At 42.2% G+C, this 19682-nt stretch overlaps 1 protein-coding gene across 3 annotated transcripts; it reads right to left on the reverse strand.

Annotated features, from left to right (window-relative positions):
* Positions 1–15235: 15235 nt before the first annotated feature.
* LOC124677751 (60S ribosomal protein L24-like) lies at positions 15236–19345 on the reverse strand. 3 transcript variants are annotated; one of them, XM_047213714.1, is made up of 10 exons: positions 19192–19345; positions 19007–19092; positions 18280–18371; positions 16730–17304; positions 16592–16638; positions 16273–16316; positions 16075–16150; positions 15872–15973; positions 15523–15635; positions 15236–15373 (listed from the first exon to the last, which is right to left on the reverse strand). In XM_047213714.1, exons 4-9 carry the CDS (start codon positions 16764–16766, stop codon positions 15615–15617), a joined length of 327 nt encoding a protein of 108 aa, XP_047069670.1. In that variant the 5' UTR covers positions 16767–17304; positions 18280–18371; positions 19007–19092; positions 19192–19345; the 3' UTR covers positions 15236–15373; positions 15523–15614. The 3 variants fall into 3 exon arrangements, with proteins under 3 accessions (XP_047069670.1, XP_047069668.1, XP_047069669.1); XM_047213712.1 differs by lacking the exon at positions 15236–15373 and having other exon boundaries at positions 15528–15973; XM_047213713.1 differs by lacking the exons at positions 15236–15373; positions 18280–18371; positions 19007–19092; positions 19192–19345 and having other exon boundaries at positions 15528–15973; positions 16730–17647.
* Positions 19346–19682: the final 337 nt, after the last annotated feature.

The raw sequence follows: 19682 nt of genomic DNA on the forward strand, positions 1-19682 counted from the left end.
AACACCTCCGTCTTCTCAGGAACTTCTAAACACTTCCGAAGTAATGATATGTGAAACACATTATGCACAGCGGACATTTCCTCTGGTAGTTCAAGATGATATGATACTTCTCCTCGGCGACTCAGAACTTTGAAGGGTCCAATATATCTAGGTGCAAGCTTTCCTCTGAGTTGGAACCTCTGCATTCCTTTAAGGGGGGGATACTTTGAGATACACAAAGTCTCCGATATTGAAATTCATTTCTCGGCGTCTCTTGTCGGCATAACTCTTCTGTCTCGACTGGGCAGTGTTGAGGTATTCACGGATCTTGTGAACCTTCTCTTCAGCTACTCGGAGAATATCTGGTCCAAAGATTTGACTATCTCCGACTTCTGACCAGTTCAGAGGGGTACGACACTTCCTTCTGTATAGGGATTCAAAGGGGGCCATTTGCAAGATGGCTTGATAACTGTTGTTGTATGAGAATTCTGCATAAGGAAGTCAGTCTTCCCACTTAGATCCATATTCTAGCACACAGGCTCTCAACATATCTTCAAGTATCTGGTTGACTCTTTCGGTCTGTCCGTCAGTCCGCGGGTGATAAGCGGTACTGAAATTCAGACGGGTTCCGAGTCCTTCGTGTACCTTCTGCCAAAATATTGAGGTGAATTGAGATCCTCTATCTGATACAATTGACTTCGGTGTTCCATGCAGGCTCACTATTCTGGAGATGTATAACTCTGCTAACTTAGGGCCTTGGTATGTGGTCTTGACTGGTATGAAATGGGCTACCTTGGTTAATCTATCGACCACTACCCAAATAGAATCATTTCCTCTACTTGACTTGGGCAGTCCAGTGATGAAGTCCATTCCTACAGAATCCCATTTCCATTCAGGGATTTGTAATGGCTGCAGTAATCCTGCGGGTCGCTGATGTTCTGCTTTGACTCGTTGACAGATATCACACTTAGCTATGTAACTTCCAATTTCTCACTTCATTCCATGCCACCAAAATTGTTCCTTCAAATCTTGGTACATCTTGGTTCCTCCGGGATGAATGGAATACAGGGTATCATGGGCTTCCTTCAAAATGACTTGTTTCAACTCTGAATCTGCCGGCACACATAGGCGTCCGTTGTACCAAAGAACTCCTTCTTCATCTTTGGTAAATCCAGGTGCCTTTCCTGCAGCTATTTGGCTCTTGATTCCATCAATGTTGGCATTTCCTTTCTGTGCTTCCTTGATCTAACTCATCAAAGTAGGTTGGAGCTCAATGCTCGCTAGGAATCCTTTGCTAACTAGCTCTAGCCTAAACTGCTCAAATTCTTGATACAAACTAGGCTGTTCTTCTGCGATCATGGAGTTCAACTGACTCGGCTTTCTACTTAGGCCATCCGCTACCACATTGGCCTTGCCGGGGTGGTAGTGAATTTCCATGTCATAATCCTTGATCAACTCAATCCATCTTCTCTGCCTCATATTCAGCTCCTTCTGGGTGAAAATATAGTTCAAGCTCTTGTGATCCGAATAGATCTCGCATCGATTACCCATGAGGTAATGACGCCATACTTTCAAGGCTAAGACTACTTCTGCTAACTCTAAGTCATGGGTTGGATAGTTCTGCTCATGTTGCTTTAGTTGCCTAGACAAATATGATATCACTTTGCCTTCTTGCATCAACACACATCCAAGACCAATCTTGGATGCGTCACAATAGACGTCAAATGGCTTGGTGATATCGGGCATGATCAATATTGGGGCTGTGGTTAATCTGCTCTTGAGTTTCTGGAAACTCTCTTCACATTTATCAGTCCATTCAAACTTCTTGTCCTTCTTCAACAGTTGAGTCAGTGGTCTTGCTATGCTTGAAAAGCCTTCAACAAACCTGCGGTAATATCCCGCTAATCCAAGAAATGCACGGACTTCATTCTGGGTGGTTGGGGCTTTCCATTCCACAACGGTCTTGATCTTTGCGGGATCTACGGCAATTCCTCCTGCAGACAAGATGTGTCCCAGGAATCCTACTTCGTTTAACCAAAACTCACATTTGCTGAACTTGGCATACAACTGATGCTTCCTAAGGGTTTCCAGGGTAACTTCCAAATGTTGCTCATGCTCTTCTTCTGATTTGGAGTAGATTAGGATGTCGTCGATGAAGACAACGACAAACTTATCCAAAAAGTTCATAAAGATCTTATTCATGAGATTCATGAAATAAGCGGGGGCATTGGTCAATCCAAATGACATGACATTGTACTCATACAATCCATATCGGGTGGTGAATGAAGTCTTTGGGATATCCGTTGCACGAATCTTCAGTTGATGGTAACCAGTCCTAAGATCAATCTTAGAGAACACTCTGGCACCGGTCAGCTGGTCAAACAGGTCCTCTATCTTTGGCAAGGGGTATTTGTTCTTGATGGTGACATCGTTCAACTTACGGTAAACAGTACATAAACGCGTGGCACCGTCCTTCTTATCCACAAACAAAACTGGTGATCTCCAAGGCGACACACTTGATCGAATCAGACCTTTGTACAACATGTCATCCAGTTGCTTCTTCAGTTCCACTAACTCTGCTGGGTTCATTCTATAGGGTCTCTGAGCTATGGGTCCTGTTCCAGGTATTAACTCAATGATAAACTCGATATCCCGATCTGGGGGCATACCGGGTAGATCATCGGGAAACACATCGGGGTATCTACAGACTACCCTGATCTGATCCAAGGTTGGCTTGGCTAAACTGCGGTTGCGAGTGAACTTTACGGGCAGCCTTTCAGACACGTGTTCTACTAACACTCCGGTGCTACTAGTCATGGTGATGGCCTTCTTGGCACAGTCAATCAATCCATGATGTTTCGACATCCAATCCATACCCAGTACTACTTCCAAACCTTTTGTTCCTAGAACAATCAAATTTGCATAAAAATCTATTTCATGTATTCTGATAGGCACATGCTTGCAAAAAAATTCTAGATTTTGTAGTTGAACCAGGTATTTGAACTATCATAACATGTTTCAAACTGATTGGTTGAATCTTACTAGTGCATGCAAAATCTTCAGTAACAAACGAATGCGATGCCCCAGAATCAAACAACACTCTTGCAGGTACTGAGTTAACAGAAAACATACCCAGCACGACATCTGGTGCTTCCTGGGCTTCTTCAACATTCATGTGGTAGAGGCGGCCGTCGCGGTTGTTCGGGTTGCCTGGGGTAAACTTCCTTCCGGCTGAGACACGGCGTTGCTGCTGAGCAGGTGCAGCGGTATTGGGGGTGGTCTTGGCAAGCTTCTTGGGGCACTCATTGGAGTAGTGACCCACTATTCCACATTCATAACAAGTCACAGTTGACTTGTCCTTAGGGGCGACGGGGACAGCGTTGCTCCCAGTCCTTGGAGCAGTGTTGTTGTTCTTGTGGTTGCCGGGGGCTCTCATCGGGGCACGGTTGAAGTGATTGTTGTTGTTGTGGTTGTTGTTGTGGCCTCCTGGCCTTGGGTGTCCTCCACTCCGATTGGGAAAGCTCGAACGTGACAGCGGCACATGGGGCTGATACGTCTCCGACGTATCGATAATTTCTTATGTTCTATGCCATATTATTGATGATACCTACATGTTTTATGCACACTTTATGTCATATTCGTGCATTTTCTGGAACTAACCTATTAACAAGATGCCGAAGTGCCGATTGCTCGTTTTCTGCTGCTTTTGGTTTCGTAAATCCTAGTAACGAAATATTCTCGGAATTGGACGAAATCAAGACCCGGGGCCTATTTCGCCACGAACCTTCAAGAAGACCGAAGAGCATACGAAGTGGGGCCACGAGGTGGCCAAACCACAAGGCGGCGCGGCCAAGGGGGCCCGCGCCACCCCGTGGTGTGGGCCCCTCGTCAGCCCCCGACTCGCCCTTCCGCCTACTAAAAGCCTCCGTCGCGAAACCCCCGAGGCGAAAAAACCACGATACGGAAAACCTTATCGGGACGCCGCCGCCGCCAATCCCATCTCGGGGGATTCGGAGATCTCCTCCGGCACCCCGCCGGAGAGGGGATTCATCTCCCGGAGGACTCTACACTCGCCATGGTCGCCTCCGGAGTGATGAGTGAGTAGTTCACCCTCGGACTATGGGTCCATAGCAGTAGCTAGATGGTTGTCTTCTCCTCATTGTGCTTCATTGTTGGATCTTGTGAGCTGCCTAACATGATCAAGATCATCTATATGTAATACTCTATGTTGTGTTTGTCGGGATCCGATGGATAGAGAATACCATGTTATGTTAATTATCAAGTTATTGCATATGTGTTGTTTATGATCTTGCATGCTCTCCGTTATTAGTAGAGGCTCTGGCCAAGTTGATGCTAGTAACTCCAAGAGGGAGTATTTATGCTCGATAGTGGGTTCATGCCCGCATTGACACCGGGACAGTGACAGAAAGTTCTAAGGTTGTGTTGTGATGTTGCCACTAGGGATAAAACATTGATGCTATGTCCGAGGATGTAGTTATTGATTACATTACGCACCATACTTAATGCAATTGTCTGTTGCTTTGCAACTTAATACTGGAAGGGGTTCGGACGATAACCTGAAGGTGGACTTTTTAGGCATAGATGCAGTTGGATGGCGGTCTATGTACTTTGTCGTAATGCCCAATTAAATCTCACTATACTTATCATGACATGTATGTGCATTGTTATGCCCTCTCTATTTGTCAATTGCCCGACTGTAATTTGTTCACCCAACATGCTTTTATCTTATGGGAGAGACACCTCTAGTGAACTGTGGACCCCGGTCCATTCTTTAATACTGAAATACAAATCTGTCTGCAATACTTGTTTTTACCTGTTTTCTCCGCAAACAATCATCTTCCACACAATTCGGTTAATCCTTTGTTACAGCAAGCCGGTGAGATTGACAACCTCACTCGTTTCGTTGGGGCAAAGTACTTTGGTTGTGTTGTGCAGGTTCCACGTTGGCGCCGGAATCTCCGGTGTTGCGCCGCACTACATCCCGCCGCCATCAACCTTCAACGTGCTTCTTGGCTCCTCCTGGTTCGATAAACCTTGGTTTCTTTCGAGGGAAAACTTGCTGCTGTGCGCATCATACCTTCCTCTTGGGGTTGCCCAACGAACGTGTGAAATACACGCCATCAAGCATATTTTCTGGCGCCGTTGCTGGGGAGATCAAGACACGCTGCAAGGGGAGTCTCCACTTCCCAACTTCTTTACTTTGTTTTTGTCTTGCTTTATTTTATTTACTACTTTGTTTGCTGCATTATATCAAAACACAAAAAATTTAGTTGCTAGCTTTACTTTATTTGATGTCTTGTTTGCTATATCAAAAACACAAAAAAATTAGTTTACTTGCATTTACTTTATCTAGCTTGCTTTATTTACTACTGCTAAAATGGCTACCCCTAAAAATACTAAGTTGTGTGACTTCACTAGCACAAATAATAATGATTTCCTATGCACACCTATTGCTCCACCTGCTACTACAGCAGAATTCTTTGAAATTAAACCTGCTTTACTGAATCTTGTTATGCGAGAGCAATTTTCTGGTGTTAGTGTAAGGGTATATTGCCCCTATGTGTGGTTTTGGTAATCAATGACAACCCCTATGGACTAATGTTTTCATTAAGTTTATATGAAGGAATATTCCATAGGTTCTACTTGTTCTCCATGTGTTGGATTCAAGTATGGTTGCCATGAAGATAAAGATATACCTTGTGTATTGGCATCAAGATCATCGGTATGAAGATATATATGTGATATGATCAAGAAGAAGAAACGAAGATGGAGTTCTTATGTGGAACTCAATATTAGCCATGCTCTATCTTATGTGAGTATGAGAAGATACAAGGGTGAGTTTGGGCAAGTTCAAGATGAGCATCTTGAGTGGATCACATGCTTGAAGCTTGCCGTCCATTTGGTGATAGTGGACATGTGAAGATGTGCATCAATGAAGCTTTCCCATCATAGTGTATGGGGGAGCATTTGTGAGTATACATGAAGCGACAATGATCAAGTGATGCGATGCGCAAGGCAAAGGTATGACCTTGATAGGTTTTCCTTTTACCGGTCTCGAGGTGGTTGATGGGAGACCGGATTATAGGATAGATAGCCGCACTATTAAGAGGGGCTTTCGGTTGGGTAACTTGATCACATCGTCTTAGGGAGCTCAATCCTTTGCATACTTTGCATATCCTTATTTGCTTCTTGGTGTTTCTCTGTGTGAGGTTCTTGAGCTTGTTGCTAGCTTTACAACAAGCCCAAGTTCATCGAAAACGGAAACCGCATGCATCTTCTATTGCGTTTTCGAGGTTGGTGATTTTACCGGTTATTCATGATATAAGGTTCTACCTTTTATATTCATGATAAAATCGCCTCCTACAGATTCTTGTGTTTTCACTTTCTATAGGATAGCATTTGTTGTTATCTTTCAAACAAAACTGGTTTCATTCAATTTGGAGTTCGGGAGCATTCACTACTAAAGAAAAAGGAAAAAGGAAAAAAGAATAAAAAGAAAAAGAACAAAAGGGCCAGCGGACCGACCGAGCCGCAGCCGGACCGGCCACCGGCCCACCCGGTCTGCGCCGGACCAGGCGCTGGTGCCTTCCGGGCCGGTTCCAGTGGCCTTGGCCCAGTGACCGGCCGCAGGCCCGGTCCGCCGACCGGCCTGCCCGGCGCCCCACCCGGCCCGGCCGGATTCCGCACCAGGCCGCCTCGCGCCTCGATGGGCCTCACCGCCCCGCGGCCCACCCGCCGGCCTGCACTCCCGCTCTGCTCCGCGCCGCCCGCACTGCTGGGCCGCCTTCCCGCCGCTCAGCCCACGCGGCCGCTGCCCCTGCGCGCCCCCTGCCTATCCGCCGCCCAGCGCAGCACGCGCCCCGCCCGGCTGCTGGGCCGGCCGGACCGGCTGGGCCGCCGGCTGCCTCAGCGCCGAATCCGGTCAGCCGGCCTGGCAGCCGGCTGGGCTGCTTTTTGAGCCTTTTTCAGCCCGATTTTCTTCCCCTTTTCACTTGTTTTTTTCCCCCAACGGTTCTATTTCCCCCTTAGCTATAAATAGGCTTCTTCCACCTTGAGTCAAATTAGTTCTTCTTATTCTCTCTCCTCCATTGTTGCATCTTGAAGAACTTGCTCTCCCCTTTGATTCCTCCAACCATTCTTGCTCATTCTTGAGGATTTGAGAGAGGAGATCTAGATCTACACTTCCACCAAACCATTTCTTCTCTAAGTGAGGGAATCTCTTGGGATCTAGATCTTGGAGTCTTTGGTTGACTTTCCCCTTGTTCTTCCTCTCCAATCTCATCCTAGCATTCGTTGCTTTGGTGGGATTTGAGTGTGAAGGACTTGAACACCTCCGGTGTTCTTGCTTTGCATCATTGCATAGTGTTGAGCTCTCCACCACGATTTGTTCGAGTGAGAGACCGTGAGCTTGTTACTCTTGGAGGGTGACCTCCTAGTTGGCTTGGTGATTGGTGCTCCGGTGATCTCTTCAAGAAGATTGTGAAGAGGCCCGGGCTTCTCCTTCGTGGAGCTTGTGAAGTGGTTGTGGAGCTTGCCATCTCCGGAGCGGAGGAAAAGCTAACCATAAGGAAAGGGCCATTATCCTTCGTGGGTGTGGTTCGGAGAATAGGGTGAGCCTTCGTGGCGCGGGGAATCCTTCGTGGGACCTCCACTCCTCCAAACGTGACGTACCTTGTTGCAAAGCAAGGGAACACGGGAATACATCCTCGTCTCCGCGTGCCTCGGTTATTTCTATACCCGAGCTCTCTTTCCTTGTGATAGCCATCGTGCTTGAAGTACATATATCTTGCTATCACTTGTGCTACATATATCTTGTGCCTATCTTGCTTAGCTCTAGTTGCTATTGTTACACTTAGTTGAGCTTAGCATACTTAGGGTTTGTGCTTGTAAACTAAACGTTAGTTTAATTCCGCATTATTACAAGACAAATCCGGAAGAGTTTTTAATTGCCTATTCACCCCCCCCCCCTCTCTAGGCGACATCTCGATCTTTCAATTGGTATCAGAGCAAGGTCTCTCCTTGTTTTAGGCCTCACCGCCTTGAGAGTAAAGATGTCGGCTAGTATAGTGCACAATGACACAATTGTCTTTAATGGCACAAATTATCTTTTGTGGAGAAATTGCTTGCTTTGTAAGCTTCGGACCTTGTGTCCACATATAGAGCAATTTCTAGATGTCGGTTTTTCTCCTCCGATGGATTTTCAAAATCTATCTTTAGAGGATGAGAAAAACTTACATCTTGAAGCTCAAGTATCTAATGAGATTTTATTCTCTTTGAGACCCGATTTTCGTAGGTTCTTGATATATATAAAGCGGAAATCGTCTCATGAGATGTGGATCAAGCTTAAGGAAATGTTTGGTGGATCCACTTCTCAATTGGTCGGTGGTGACTCCGAGGAGCTCTCTTCCCCTTCACATCATGAAGAGTTCCAAGTTGCTTCCACCTCCGGTCGTGATGATATATCATCTTCTTCCACTTCACCAACGTGTTGCAAGACACAAGGTAATGATATGGTGAGTGGTGAGGGAAATTGCAATGTTGATATTGTGCTCAATAGTGATGACTCTTCATCTCTATCTCATTGCAATGTTTCCTCTTTGGACTTAAACACATCTTGCATTGAAAATAATCTACATGCTTGTGTTGATAGTCCTTGCATATCATGTGTAAATTGCTTACATAGATCTCATGAGGATATGCTTGCCTTGTCTTGCTCCCATAATCAAAATGTTTCTATTTCCTCTAGTTGCTTGTTGACTAACATTGTAGAGGAAACCGAACACTCTATGGATCAAGACATGATTTCAAATGAGGATTCAAGAATATCTTCATCTTCATCCTCCGGTATGCACATGTGCCTTATGGCAAATGGACCAAAGGTATCTCCTACTTTGACTCCTAACACACCCTCTAATGATGAGAGTGATGATGATGATAATGATGAAGAACATAATATCTTGGTGCATGATATGGCAATGGTATATGCTTCTCTTCGTGGTAATAAAGAAGCTCGTGCTTATCTCGAACACTCTATGGATACCTTGAATAAATATAGGGAAACCATAGTGGAGTTGGAGTCCCATGTTGAAAATGGGGAAATGAGATTCACTCTCCTCAAGCATGAGCTAAAAGATGAGAAGCATGCTAATTTCATGCTTACACAAAAAATTGAATCCTATATGCATGAAAATGAGAAAACTATTGTTGATGCTTGTGCTACTAACTCTAATTCTTGTGAAGCATCAACCTTAAAGGAGAATGTTGAGCTAAGGGCTCAACTTGAGTTGCTAACTAGCAATTATAGGGAATTGGAAGAAAGTCATAAAAAGCTCTCAAGCTCTCATGATGAACTTCTAATTTCCTATGATGGGCTAAAGTTAGCTCATGAGGCAAGTATCACTAAGGTAACATCTTGTGAGCCTCATATGGATGTTAGCACAATCTATACTACAAATGTTATATTGCCATGTGCTAGTCCTTGTAATCCATCTAGTCAAACTAGTGATACACCTTGTGTTGGATTACTCACTTTGCCTTGTTGCTCTAACAATGAAGCTTCTACTTCCTCTAGTACTTGTATTTCTACTAACCATGTAGAGGAAATAAAAGAGCTCGAGGCTCAAGTCCTTTCTTTGAAGAAAGACTTGGAAAAGCGTCATGAAGGGAAATCCGCACTTGACAAGATGCTAAATGTGCAACAATCCCCCAATGATAAAAGTGGACTTAGATTCAAGTCCAATAACAAGAACAAGTCCAAGAGCAAGAGCAACAAGAAGAAGGGCCAAGACAAAGTCAAGGATCCGGCCAAGTTGGTTTGCTTCAAGTGCAAGGTTGAAGGGCATCATGTTAGATCATGCCAGTTGAAGAAGAAGAAGCACTTGAGTGAGAAACAACAAGGGAAACGGCCACAAGGTCAAGGTCAAGCTCATGCTCGACCTCAAGTTGAAGATAGGGCACTTCCCAAGAAGAATCAAGATATTGTTCCCCAAGAGAAGAAATCAATAAAGAAGAGAAAGGGGAACACTTGCTACTTATGTCGTGAGAAGGGGCACTTTGCTTCTTCTTGCTTAGGTGGTACCTTATCTAACCCTATAATTGTTGATAATGATTATTCTCTAGGGAAGGATAAGGATGGCAATGTGTTTGCCAAGTTTGTTGGAACTCAAAGTGGTTTCAAGAAAAGAACCATTTGGGTTTCCAAGCCTATTGTGACTAATCTCTTAGGACCCAACTTGGTTGGGGACCAACAATCTCAAACTTGATCAATAGGTGCATGTGGAGGGCATTGGAGATTTGGCTACTTCATGAAGAATTAAGGGATCTTCATATATTGTATTTTTACCAAGTCAAGTCGTATGGATCATCATCTATATCTTATATCCAATGTTCCTCCTTGCGGTAACTTATACTTCAACTCTTCATGTTTATTGTAAGTTACTTGCCCCTTTGCATGTTTGGTTTTGTACCAAATATGTGTATGTATGTGTTGTGTCTTACTTGCTTATCTTGTGTGTTCAAGTATGTTTGTTTGACTCACCATATACTTGTGTATTGTTTTGAGCCTAATGCATCTTGATGATATCTTATTTGGCTCTCTTTGAAGTGATTAATGGAACATTCCATTTTGGGGGAGTGATATGCTTTGTGCACCTCTCTTTCTTTAAAATGTGTGTACATGGGTACCACCACTTAGTATTGATATTGCAAGATTATCTAGTCACTATGTGGTGTGCCATACTCATGAGAAATTCAAATTCTAAATATCCATTAATCATCTCTAGTTGAATTTTAGTTGCCTCTTATTTAGAAGAAATGTTTTATCACATTATGGGGGAGTAATATGTTTTGTACATATCACAAGCCTAGAAAATGTGAACATATGAGGTTATGCCACTTAGAGTTGATGCTCTTAATTATCTTGTTCCTAGGTGGCATGTTTGCTCAAACAAGCTCCACTTCTATTGAAAAGTTTCTATTGGCTCATCTTATGGATTCTTGTTTGAGTAAGAAATTCTTGGTACGGTTTTTCCTCAAATACATATCTCTATATCTTATTTGGGACACCGCTTGCTTCAAGTTATTCTAATCATTGCCGTGCGTGATTGTTTGACTAGTTGAAGCTATCAAGAATCTTCATCCATGCATAGTGCTTAATTCTATATACTTATCCTATGCCTTTTATTGTGAAGTTGATCCTTACTACCATTGTTATTTCACCACCGGAAATTATTTCCAATATACTCATTGTCTTTGACAATTGATAACCTTGTATGTGGTTGAATTCATGGATCATCTTCACCTTGGATTGCTTCTTATTTACTTGTTTTATTTCCAAGAAATCTTTGTTGCTCCCATTTGTCTTCCTTGTCCCTTTGAAAAATCTTTTGATAAATTCTCTTAATTCATATCAAGTGTTTGTTTTGGAAGACAAACCTTTTCCTTACGGTACATTGTGCCATTGTGAAAAGTGTAGAGGGTTTGGTTTATTTGTTTGAACCTTGCTCTTTTTGGGAGTTATGCTATCTCATTCCTTCTTCTATGCTTTATTTGTTGAATGAGATAAATCTTTGAGCATGTTTGCTTTATTTCATCCTTTATGCTCAATGGTTTCTTCTTAGTTCATTTGTTGAACTTTGTTGAACAAATCTTTTGTGATTTGCGTCTTTGATATAATTTGGACAACAAATTTGTTTGGTCACACCTTTATGCCTTATTCAATTCATTTGGTGTTTTGTCCAAAGTATATCTTTCTTGGATATTTAAAAGTCTTTGTGCGTGCTTATATGTAATTTATTTATATCTATAGCATGCTTTCTTTCTTCGATCCATTATATAGGGTATACTCCATCAAATCCTAAATGGCTAAAATGTGCATGAAATTCAAACTTCATCTAAATATGCACATGTTTATATGGAGTGTGTCCTATATATTGTGGTTAGTCTAACCATGTTGGACCCAATAAGTTTGGGGACCATGATGTACTTGAATGATGTTTTAGGTACAGTGGAGATGCAATGGAGGCTTGTCTCATCTATAAGGAAGGTGTTGTCACCATATGAGAATTGGAGTCAAGCTAGGATGATCGATGAACTCTTATCTACTACATCAAGCCATTGCTATCTCGGTAACAAGTATCTTATTCATGCATTCTCATATAACATCCAACCTCTTGTAGGTTGTATCTTGGCATGAAATGATTTATTTCAAAAAAAATATTGAAAAATCATTTTTAAAGTGAAACCTTTTATTGTACATTTGAGTAATTTGAGAAGATGCATATGTTGGGAATATATATATACATCATGTTGATGATTCACCTACCCAAATATGCCCTTTAGCAATTTATTGCATATCAATTCCTCAAAGAGCTCTTATGTGCAATATTGATGAAATTGCGAAATAAATCCATATTTATGATACTTGTTGCCTTTCTCAAAACACTCCAACTAGCTTTACTTCCCTTATTGTTAGTTGTGATGTTTTTGAGATTTAACTTGGTTGAAGCTCATACATATACCATAAGTGAAAGTTGGAGCCATAGGCTATATATGCTTTTTAAGCAAACATCCTTGGTATATTTTATGACTTCATCTTGGATATCATGTCTTATTTATTTTTGTTAACCTCTTGTGTGTGCATGTTTCTTTATGGATCACTATGTCCACTTTAGAAACTTATATACATGAGAGCGTTAATCCATCAACTTGATATCCTTGTTCCTTGCCAACCATCTTTTACCCTTTTGCTTTTAGTGGTGTTGGTAAAGAAGATTTATGAGTGCTTGGTTTACTTGTTTTTCTTCATGCACTCATATCTCGTAATTGTTGGACTCAAGTTATTCTTGATAAGCATATTATTTTTATCTTGGGTGTGCTCTAAATGATATAGAGGGAGTGAGGATTCCATGTTTGTGCATATTGTATTCAAATGCAAACATTATAAATTATGCACGAACCTTGGGGAGCTTTCTTATTTTATTTAGAGCACTATATATCTCTTATCATGATATCTTTGTTTGTCCAATTGGATCGTTGATTGCTTGCTTTATTTGTTGAAGCTCACTTCACCATGTTATCTTTATGCAATCTTTGATCCTCAATATAGTTTGACTTCCTTCAAGTATTCATCATTGGATATGTGCACTTGATTCCACTCAAATTATGAGAAGTGCACACGTTGGGGAGGAACTCACATTATATTGACCTTCTAAATTTTTCACCCATTTTGACAATCGATGCCAATGGGGGAGAAGATTAGAGGGTTTAAGGGAATGGTTTTATACTTAAGATTGGTTTGTGCTTAAGTGTTTTGCCTCTCATGCATTCCATATTTATATGTCTTGCATGGTTGTATATATATAGTGGAAACTATCCCAAAGGTTAATCTTGACAATGTATGCAATGAATTCATGTTCATCACACGTGCATATATTGTGGGGGAGTCTTCTCTATATATATTGGTTCTACTCACATCTCTTGCATTTGTTGTAGTTGTGTGAGTAGAGCCGGTTTTGTTATGGGCTAGTAGCTTTGTGTTACTTGACCATATCAAATACAACCTCTTGTATACAACTTATTCTCGGATAAGTTGCGTACTTGTTTCTAATATTCATTATATAAACCCTCTTATTGTGGTTGTCATCAATTACCAAAATGGGGGAGATTGTAAGGGTATATTGCCCCTATGTGTGGTTTTGTTAATCAATGACAACCCCTATGGACTAATGTTTTTATTAAGTTTATATGAAGGAATATTCCATAGGTTCTACTTGTTCTCCATGTGTTGGATTCAAGTATGGTTGCCATGAAGATAAAGATATACCTTGTGTATTGGCATCAAGATCATCGGTATGAAGATATATATGTGATATGATCAAGAAGAAGAAACGAAGATGGAGTTCTTATGTGGAACTCAATATTAGCCATGCTCTATCTTATGTGAGTATGAGAAGATACAAGGGTGAGTTTGGGCAAGTTCAAGATGAGCATCTTGAGTGGATCACATGCTTGAAGCTTGCCGTCCATTTGGTGATAGTGGACATGTGAAGATGTGCATCAATGAAGCTTTCCCATCATAGTGTATGGGGGAGCATTTGTGAGTATACATGAAGCGACAATGATCAAGTGATGCGATGCGCAAGGCAAAGGTATGACCTTGATAGGTTTTCTTTTTACCGGTCTCGAGGTGGTTGATGGGAGACCGGATTATAGGATAGATAGCCGCACTATTAAGAGGGGCTTTCGGTTGGGTAACTTGATCACATCGTCTTAGGGAGCTCAATCCTTTGCATACTTTGCATATCCTTATTTGCTTCTTGGTGTTTCTCTCGTGTGAGGTTCTTGAGCTTGTTGCTAGCTTTACAACAAGCCCAAGTTCATCGAAAACGGAATCCGCATGCATCTTCTATTGCGTTTTCGAGGTTGGGTGATTTTACCGGTTATTCATGATATAAGGTTCTACCTTTTATATTCATGATAAAATCGCCTCCTACAGATTCTTGTGTTTTCACTTTCTATAGGATAGCATTTGTTGTTATCTTTCAAACAAAACTGGTTTCATTCAATTTGGAGTTCGGGAGCATTCGCTACTAAAGAAAAAGGAAAAAGGAAAAAGAATAAAAAGAAAAAGAACAAACACTACAAGAAATATGGTGACTTGTGACCCTCTATATTAGTCACTGGAAGGTCATTGTGCACCATCTATGACCACGTCGTGACTAATAACTGTTGGTCGCCAGTTGAGCGTCACTGACGGCGCACAACGACCTTTTTATTTAAATGGTCGTAGAGGACTACGACTAAAATTGATGGTCATAAGTTCTATGACCAAATTTTTGGTCACCGGCAATCTGCTTATCCACGTCAGATCCAGCATGGCGAATCCTACGTGGCAGATATGTGACCAAATCAATTGGTCGTGATTTGAAATCAGCCCAGTCCAGCTCGGTGCTTTATATGGGCCAAGCCCAACAATTCAGTCTATTTATATTATTTTCCTGTCAACTTTTGTAAGCTATATGGGCCAAGCCTTTTTATTCTTGGGCCGTAGCCTTTTAATCCTTGTCAAAATTTTGGCCTATTTATTTTAGGCTCATCGTACTATGTAGTTCCAACTTGCCAGTTTTCATTTTTCATTGATTCTAATAATCACGTCTTATTTTCCATGTTTTGACAGTTTAATCAGAACCAATATAACATAGGAAATTCTTTTGATTCAAGAGCCAATTAACAAATAATATATCAGACAATAGTGGCACATTACAATCATGCACAGTTCACGTCCAGTATGTAGCTACCAAAATAAAAACAAAAGGCCCAGAAAACAACGACCAGGTTCCAGCTTCGTGAGAGCACTTCCACTAACGACCAACCCCTGAAAAAACAGAACACGGTAGCAACGCTGTCGTCAATTGGTACAACAATAATTCTAGCCGCAAAAATAATAAAGCATTCATTGCAGGCAGCAGCCAACACAGAGAAGTGAAGAGAAGCTGTGCTTGGCTGGAAGGAAATGAAACGTACGTTGAGAGGAACTGCTCGAAGAGAGGCCCAGGATGAGCAGGACACTGCAAAGGTTCCAGAAATGGATGCCCTGTTCCCTAACCCAATCGTGCTTAACATCCCTTGTCCAGGATCTGGTTCATCACAAATAGAGAAAGAGTAATAACAAATAATTTTCCGTACATGCAAGTGATGCAATTTATCAGGAAAAATAATAAAGCAGGATGAATAACTACCAGTTGACAGCGTCACTTACACTCACAAAAAGTAGGTAGAGCACGCTAGTAGGACAAAGTATCAAGATTGTGAGAGAAATAAGCTGAACTAGCATATAGATATCATTAAAGAGAATAGGTATAAGTGCATGCACCTTCTTGTGCTGCTTCCTGAACAAGGTAGTCCAAGAAAGCTTACCAGGCTTGAGACGGTTGTGGAAGTAGCGCTTGCACTTGGAGTTGAAGAAAAGGAAGACCTGATTTTGGGTGCAGGCAAAGAACAAGGCAAACAATTTTAGTGTGTTTTTGCTTATTTCAAGTCAATGCACAATTATGACAGGGGACCCAAGAAGCTTACCTGAGAGTCTGAACGGACAAATCTGATGCCCCTTCCCGGGTATATCTTTATACCGCTGAAACGGCAGAGCTCTGTCCTGTAGAAACACAACAGACAAAATAATAAGTAAGACTGTCAGAGACAATGCTACATATATCTGAATCCTGCACACCATCAGATTTTGATAAGTGGCAAGCTTAGAAAAAGAGAGTAACATACTTCAGAACCATCTTCTCCGCCCTGACAAACCTACAGAGCTTCTCCTGCAAACAAGTATAGCTATCAGCATCCACAATATCAACCAATATCGAGAAGCATTGCCCTCCAATAACACACCACCACAAAGACAAAGCCTCACCGCAAGTTGTTTAAGGCATAGCGAATAGATTACCAAACTAAACTGAATTACATTGCATCATCACATAGCACGGTACATGGAAATATAATCTGAAGTAAATCACACCAACAACTCCAAGGAACCTGGCAAGCCACACATATCATAACTGTAATAAATCACGCCAACAACTAGAGAACATACCGAGCTCACAAGTTCCAGCGCCCTCTTCCCGCAGTCCATGACGGTCACTGCACACATGCATGCACATCATATGTCACAAAAACATGACAACACTAACAAAACTCAAGAGACAGGGGCTCTGATTTTGTTGTTGATTACTCATCGGCAGCTGCCCAAGTGACAGCGTGAAGCTCATCTTGCTGTTGGACTGGATCAAGCCCTGCCTCCCCTGACTGTTGCTGCTACGGTGCTACCCCTGGCTGCTGCTCCACTCTCCACTCTCCAGTCTGCTGCTGCTCCCTACAATGTCAGGTAAGGCTCGTATAGCCGGCTATAGCTGGGCTATAGCCTCGTATAGCTGCTAAAAAATCTGCCGCTATTTGCAGTAGCCAGCTATTTAAAACTTTGGTAGAAACACAACATGAATTTTGAAAGAACAAAAACCATAAGGCGAGAAAATCGCAGTGAAATTAACCCTCAAAGAATAAAGCTAAACAGACCTGCTAGAGCTGCTAAAATCCAATACTACAAAATTTAGCAAGAGTCATCCATCTCCAGGTCAAGTTTACTCCATAGTTTGGTACAATGGAAATACAAAATGTTGTCATTGTACTGAACTGTAAGATACAAATAAAAGAGGGGAATCCATATTTTTCATTTATTCTCCCTATGAAGCCGTCCACAAGAACTGTGGTTGGGTTACTCATCAGCTTCTTAGAAGGTTGGATCCATTTCTGAAACAGTTCAAATATCAAACAAAGGAAGTTATTATAGCGAGCCACAGGGTACTGCTGTATTGCTAATAAATCTTCTGAAGCTTAAAGACTCGTGAGTTCAAACAAAAGCGGTTATTATAGTGAGCCAGAGGGTGCTATTGTTTTGCTAATAAATCTTTGGACGCCTAAAGACTTGTGAGCGGTCTCAACACTCTTATCTGACCAACCTTGCAATTCAGAGTTCATGCATCAGTAACAGTTCAGATATGAGTTTAAAACACAGAAGCATGCATCAGATATAAATACATCAGGTTCAGCAACAGGGCTTTGATTACAATGATGGATAGCTTCACAGCTTAATCATGAACTTGTCCAGCGGAAATTCAATTCGGCTCCCAGGTGCGTATGCTCCCTCTACCAACAAATCATATTTTAAAGTGTGGAAAAATTTTGATAAAAAATTCTACATGTACATCTCCATAATATATGTGTATGCGTCAAGTTTCACGAAAAAATAATATTTTTTGTGGCCTGTGTAAAAAGAGAAAACTTATCCAGTGAAAAGCATTGTTTTCAGCACTGAATTTTGTCTTTTTTACACACGTCACATGATAAGTTCATTTTTTGTGAAACAACTTTGTGAGCGTGTAGCACGTGAAGATGTACGTGCGAATTTTTTGTTTCAATTTTTTTGAAATTTAAAATATGTGTAAGATGCATTTCAAAATATAGGGAGCATATGCTCCCATGTTCCAAAACACCACTCCCCTTGTCCAGCATTTTTTGAAACAGATGTTAGAAAGATTAAACAGGTTGCGAATATGTAGGCACATTACAAGAGTTGGTCGTCCCCAGGCCCTGGAACAATGTTCCACCGTGTGGTCACGTCCACTGATTTTGGGATCTTGTTCATTCAGCTTGACTTCCACCAATACACCCCCTTCTTTGGATTCATCATGGGACAGATTCAAGTACTGTTGAACAAGAACGAACCTGTAAAACCTCCTATCGGATCAGCAGCACCAGCGGACAGATCCCACGCTGCCGCTACACCACGCTCTGCTCCACCATGTTCCAAGCAAGACCTGGTCAAAGATTAAATACTCAATATTCTTCATAGCTATAATTGATTAATCCAATATTTCCTGTTTGTGCAGGAGTCTGGTATACCAAGCGAGCTATTAAGTGCTTAATTGATCAATTCTAATTCATCTCAGTTTCAACAGTTAATATGTTGTCAGAAACAAGCTATTAAGTATTCAATTTTAAAAGATACTATCAAGCAAAACTAACAAAGCAATAGAAAGGCTGCAGGGTTTTTGTATGAAATGACTAACAGTGATAGACCAAATGAATTAGGCAGTCTCAACTAACCCAGATTTTCCTATCTCGTAGTTATAAATCACAGCATGGTGAGAACCGACTAGAGCTTTACATCCAATATTATGTATGTCTGCACATATCTAGGGGGAAATGTATGCCTTTTCTTCTTTTGCAGGTTATCGTTTTTTAACCAGTGTGTAGCAAATACTGAAAGACTAAGTAATGTGTGGTAATTATAAATATGCTAACTAAAATGTGGCAAATAGTAAAATCTGCCCATACCTAGACTACATGAACAACTCACATCAGGACACAGTTCATTAGATGAACAACACTGAACTTGATACAACGGAGACACAAATTGCACAAACAAAATCTGAAAGCTACTGGCAGCTACCTCAACGACCAGGGTTACATTCTCCAGATGAAAGAAAGACTGCAGATAGATCTACACCTAGCCAGCACATCAGATCCACGCCTAGCCTGCACAAATTGAGCACAACCAATACGAGATTAACAAATATCTAATCAAATCCACAACGAATGAAGCAAGGATCGTACGGGAGCGGGCGGAGAACTCACTGAATCCTTGTTGACGAGGTAGACGACGATGTGGCCCTCGCAGTTGTAGGATAACTCCTCCTCGGCTGACAATTTCCGTCTTCGAGCCGGGAGCTTAGAAGTCGTCGCCGAGGCGGGAGACGCGATGGTCGCTGGTGCAGCGTGGAGCCAGCTTAACCTCGCTGGCCCCCTGCTCCTCGCCGGGGTTGGGGATTGCGAGCAAGCGGGAGTGGCGGACGACGGCGAGGTCACCGCGTCTGTGCGCTGGGGAAGACATGGATGCGGAGGATGAGCTGGCTACACGCCTTGCGAACGTCGGAGGAGTAGGGTGCCGGGATTGAGAACCTGGAGGGTGCGGCCGAGGCGGAGGCCGGTGAGGGGCACAGCTCCGGTGTGCGAATAAAGACGGGGTCGCCGCCTCCTTGAATAAGCGGGTGAGGCGGAGGATGGTGGAGGTTGGTGGCGGCCGGGTAGGGTTTGGTGGTGGGGAGGGTCGGGAGAGCTCGATCTGG

This window comes from Lolium rigidum, chromosome 7, assembly GCF_022539505.1.
Source record: "Lolium rigidum isolate FL_2022 chromosome 7, APGP_CSIRO_Lrig_0.1, whole genome shotgun sequence".
Lineage (NCBI taxonomy): Eukaryota > Viridiplantae > Streptophyta > Magnoliopsida > Poales > Poaceae > Lolium > Lolium rigidum.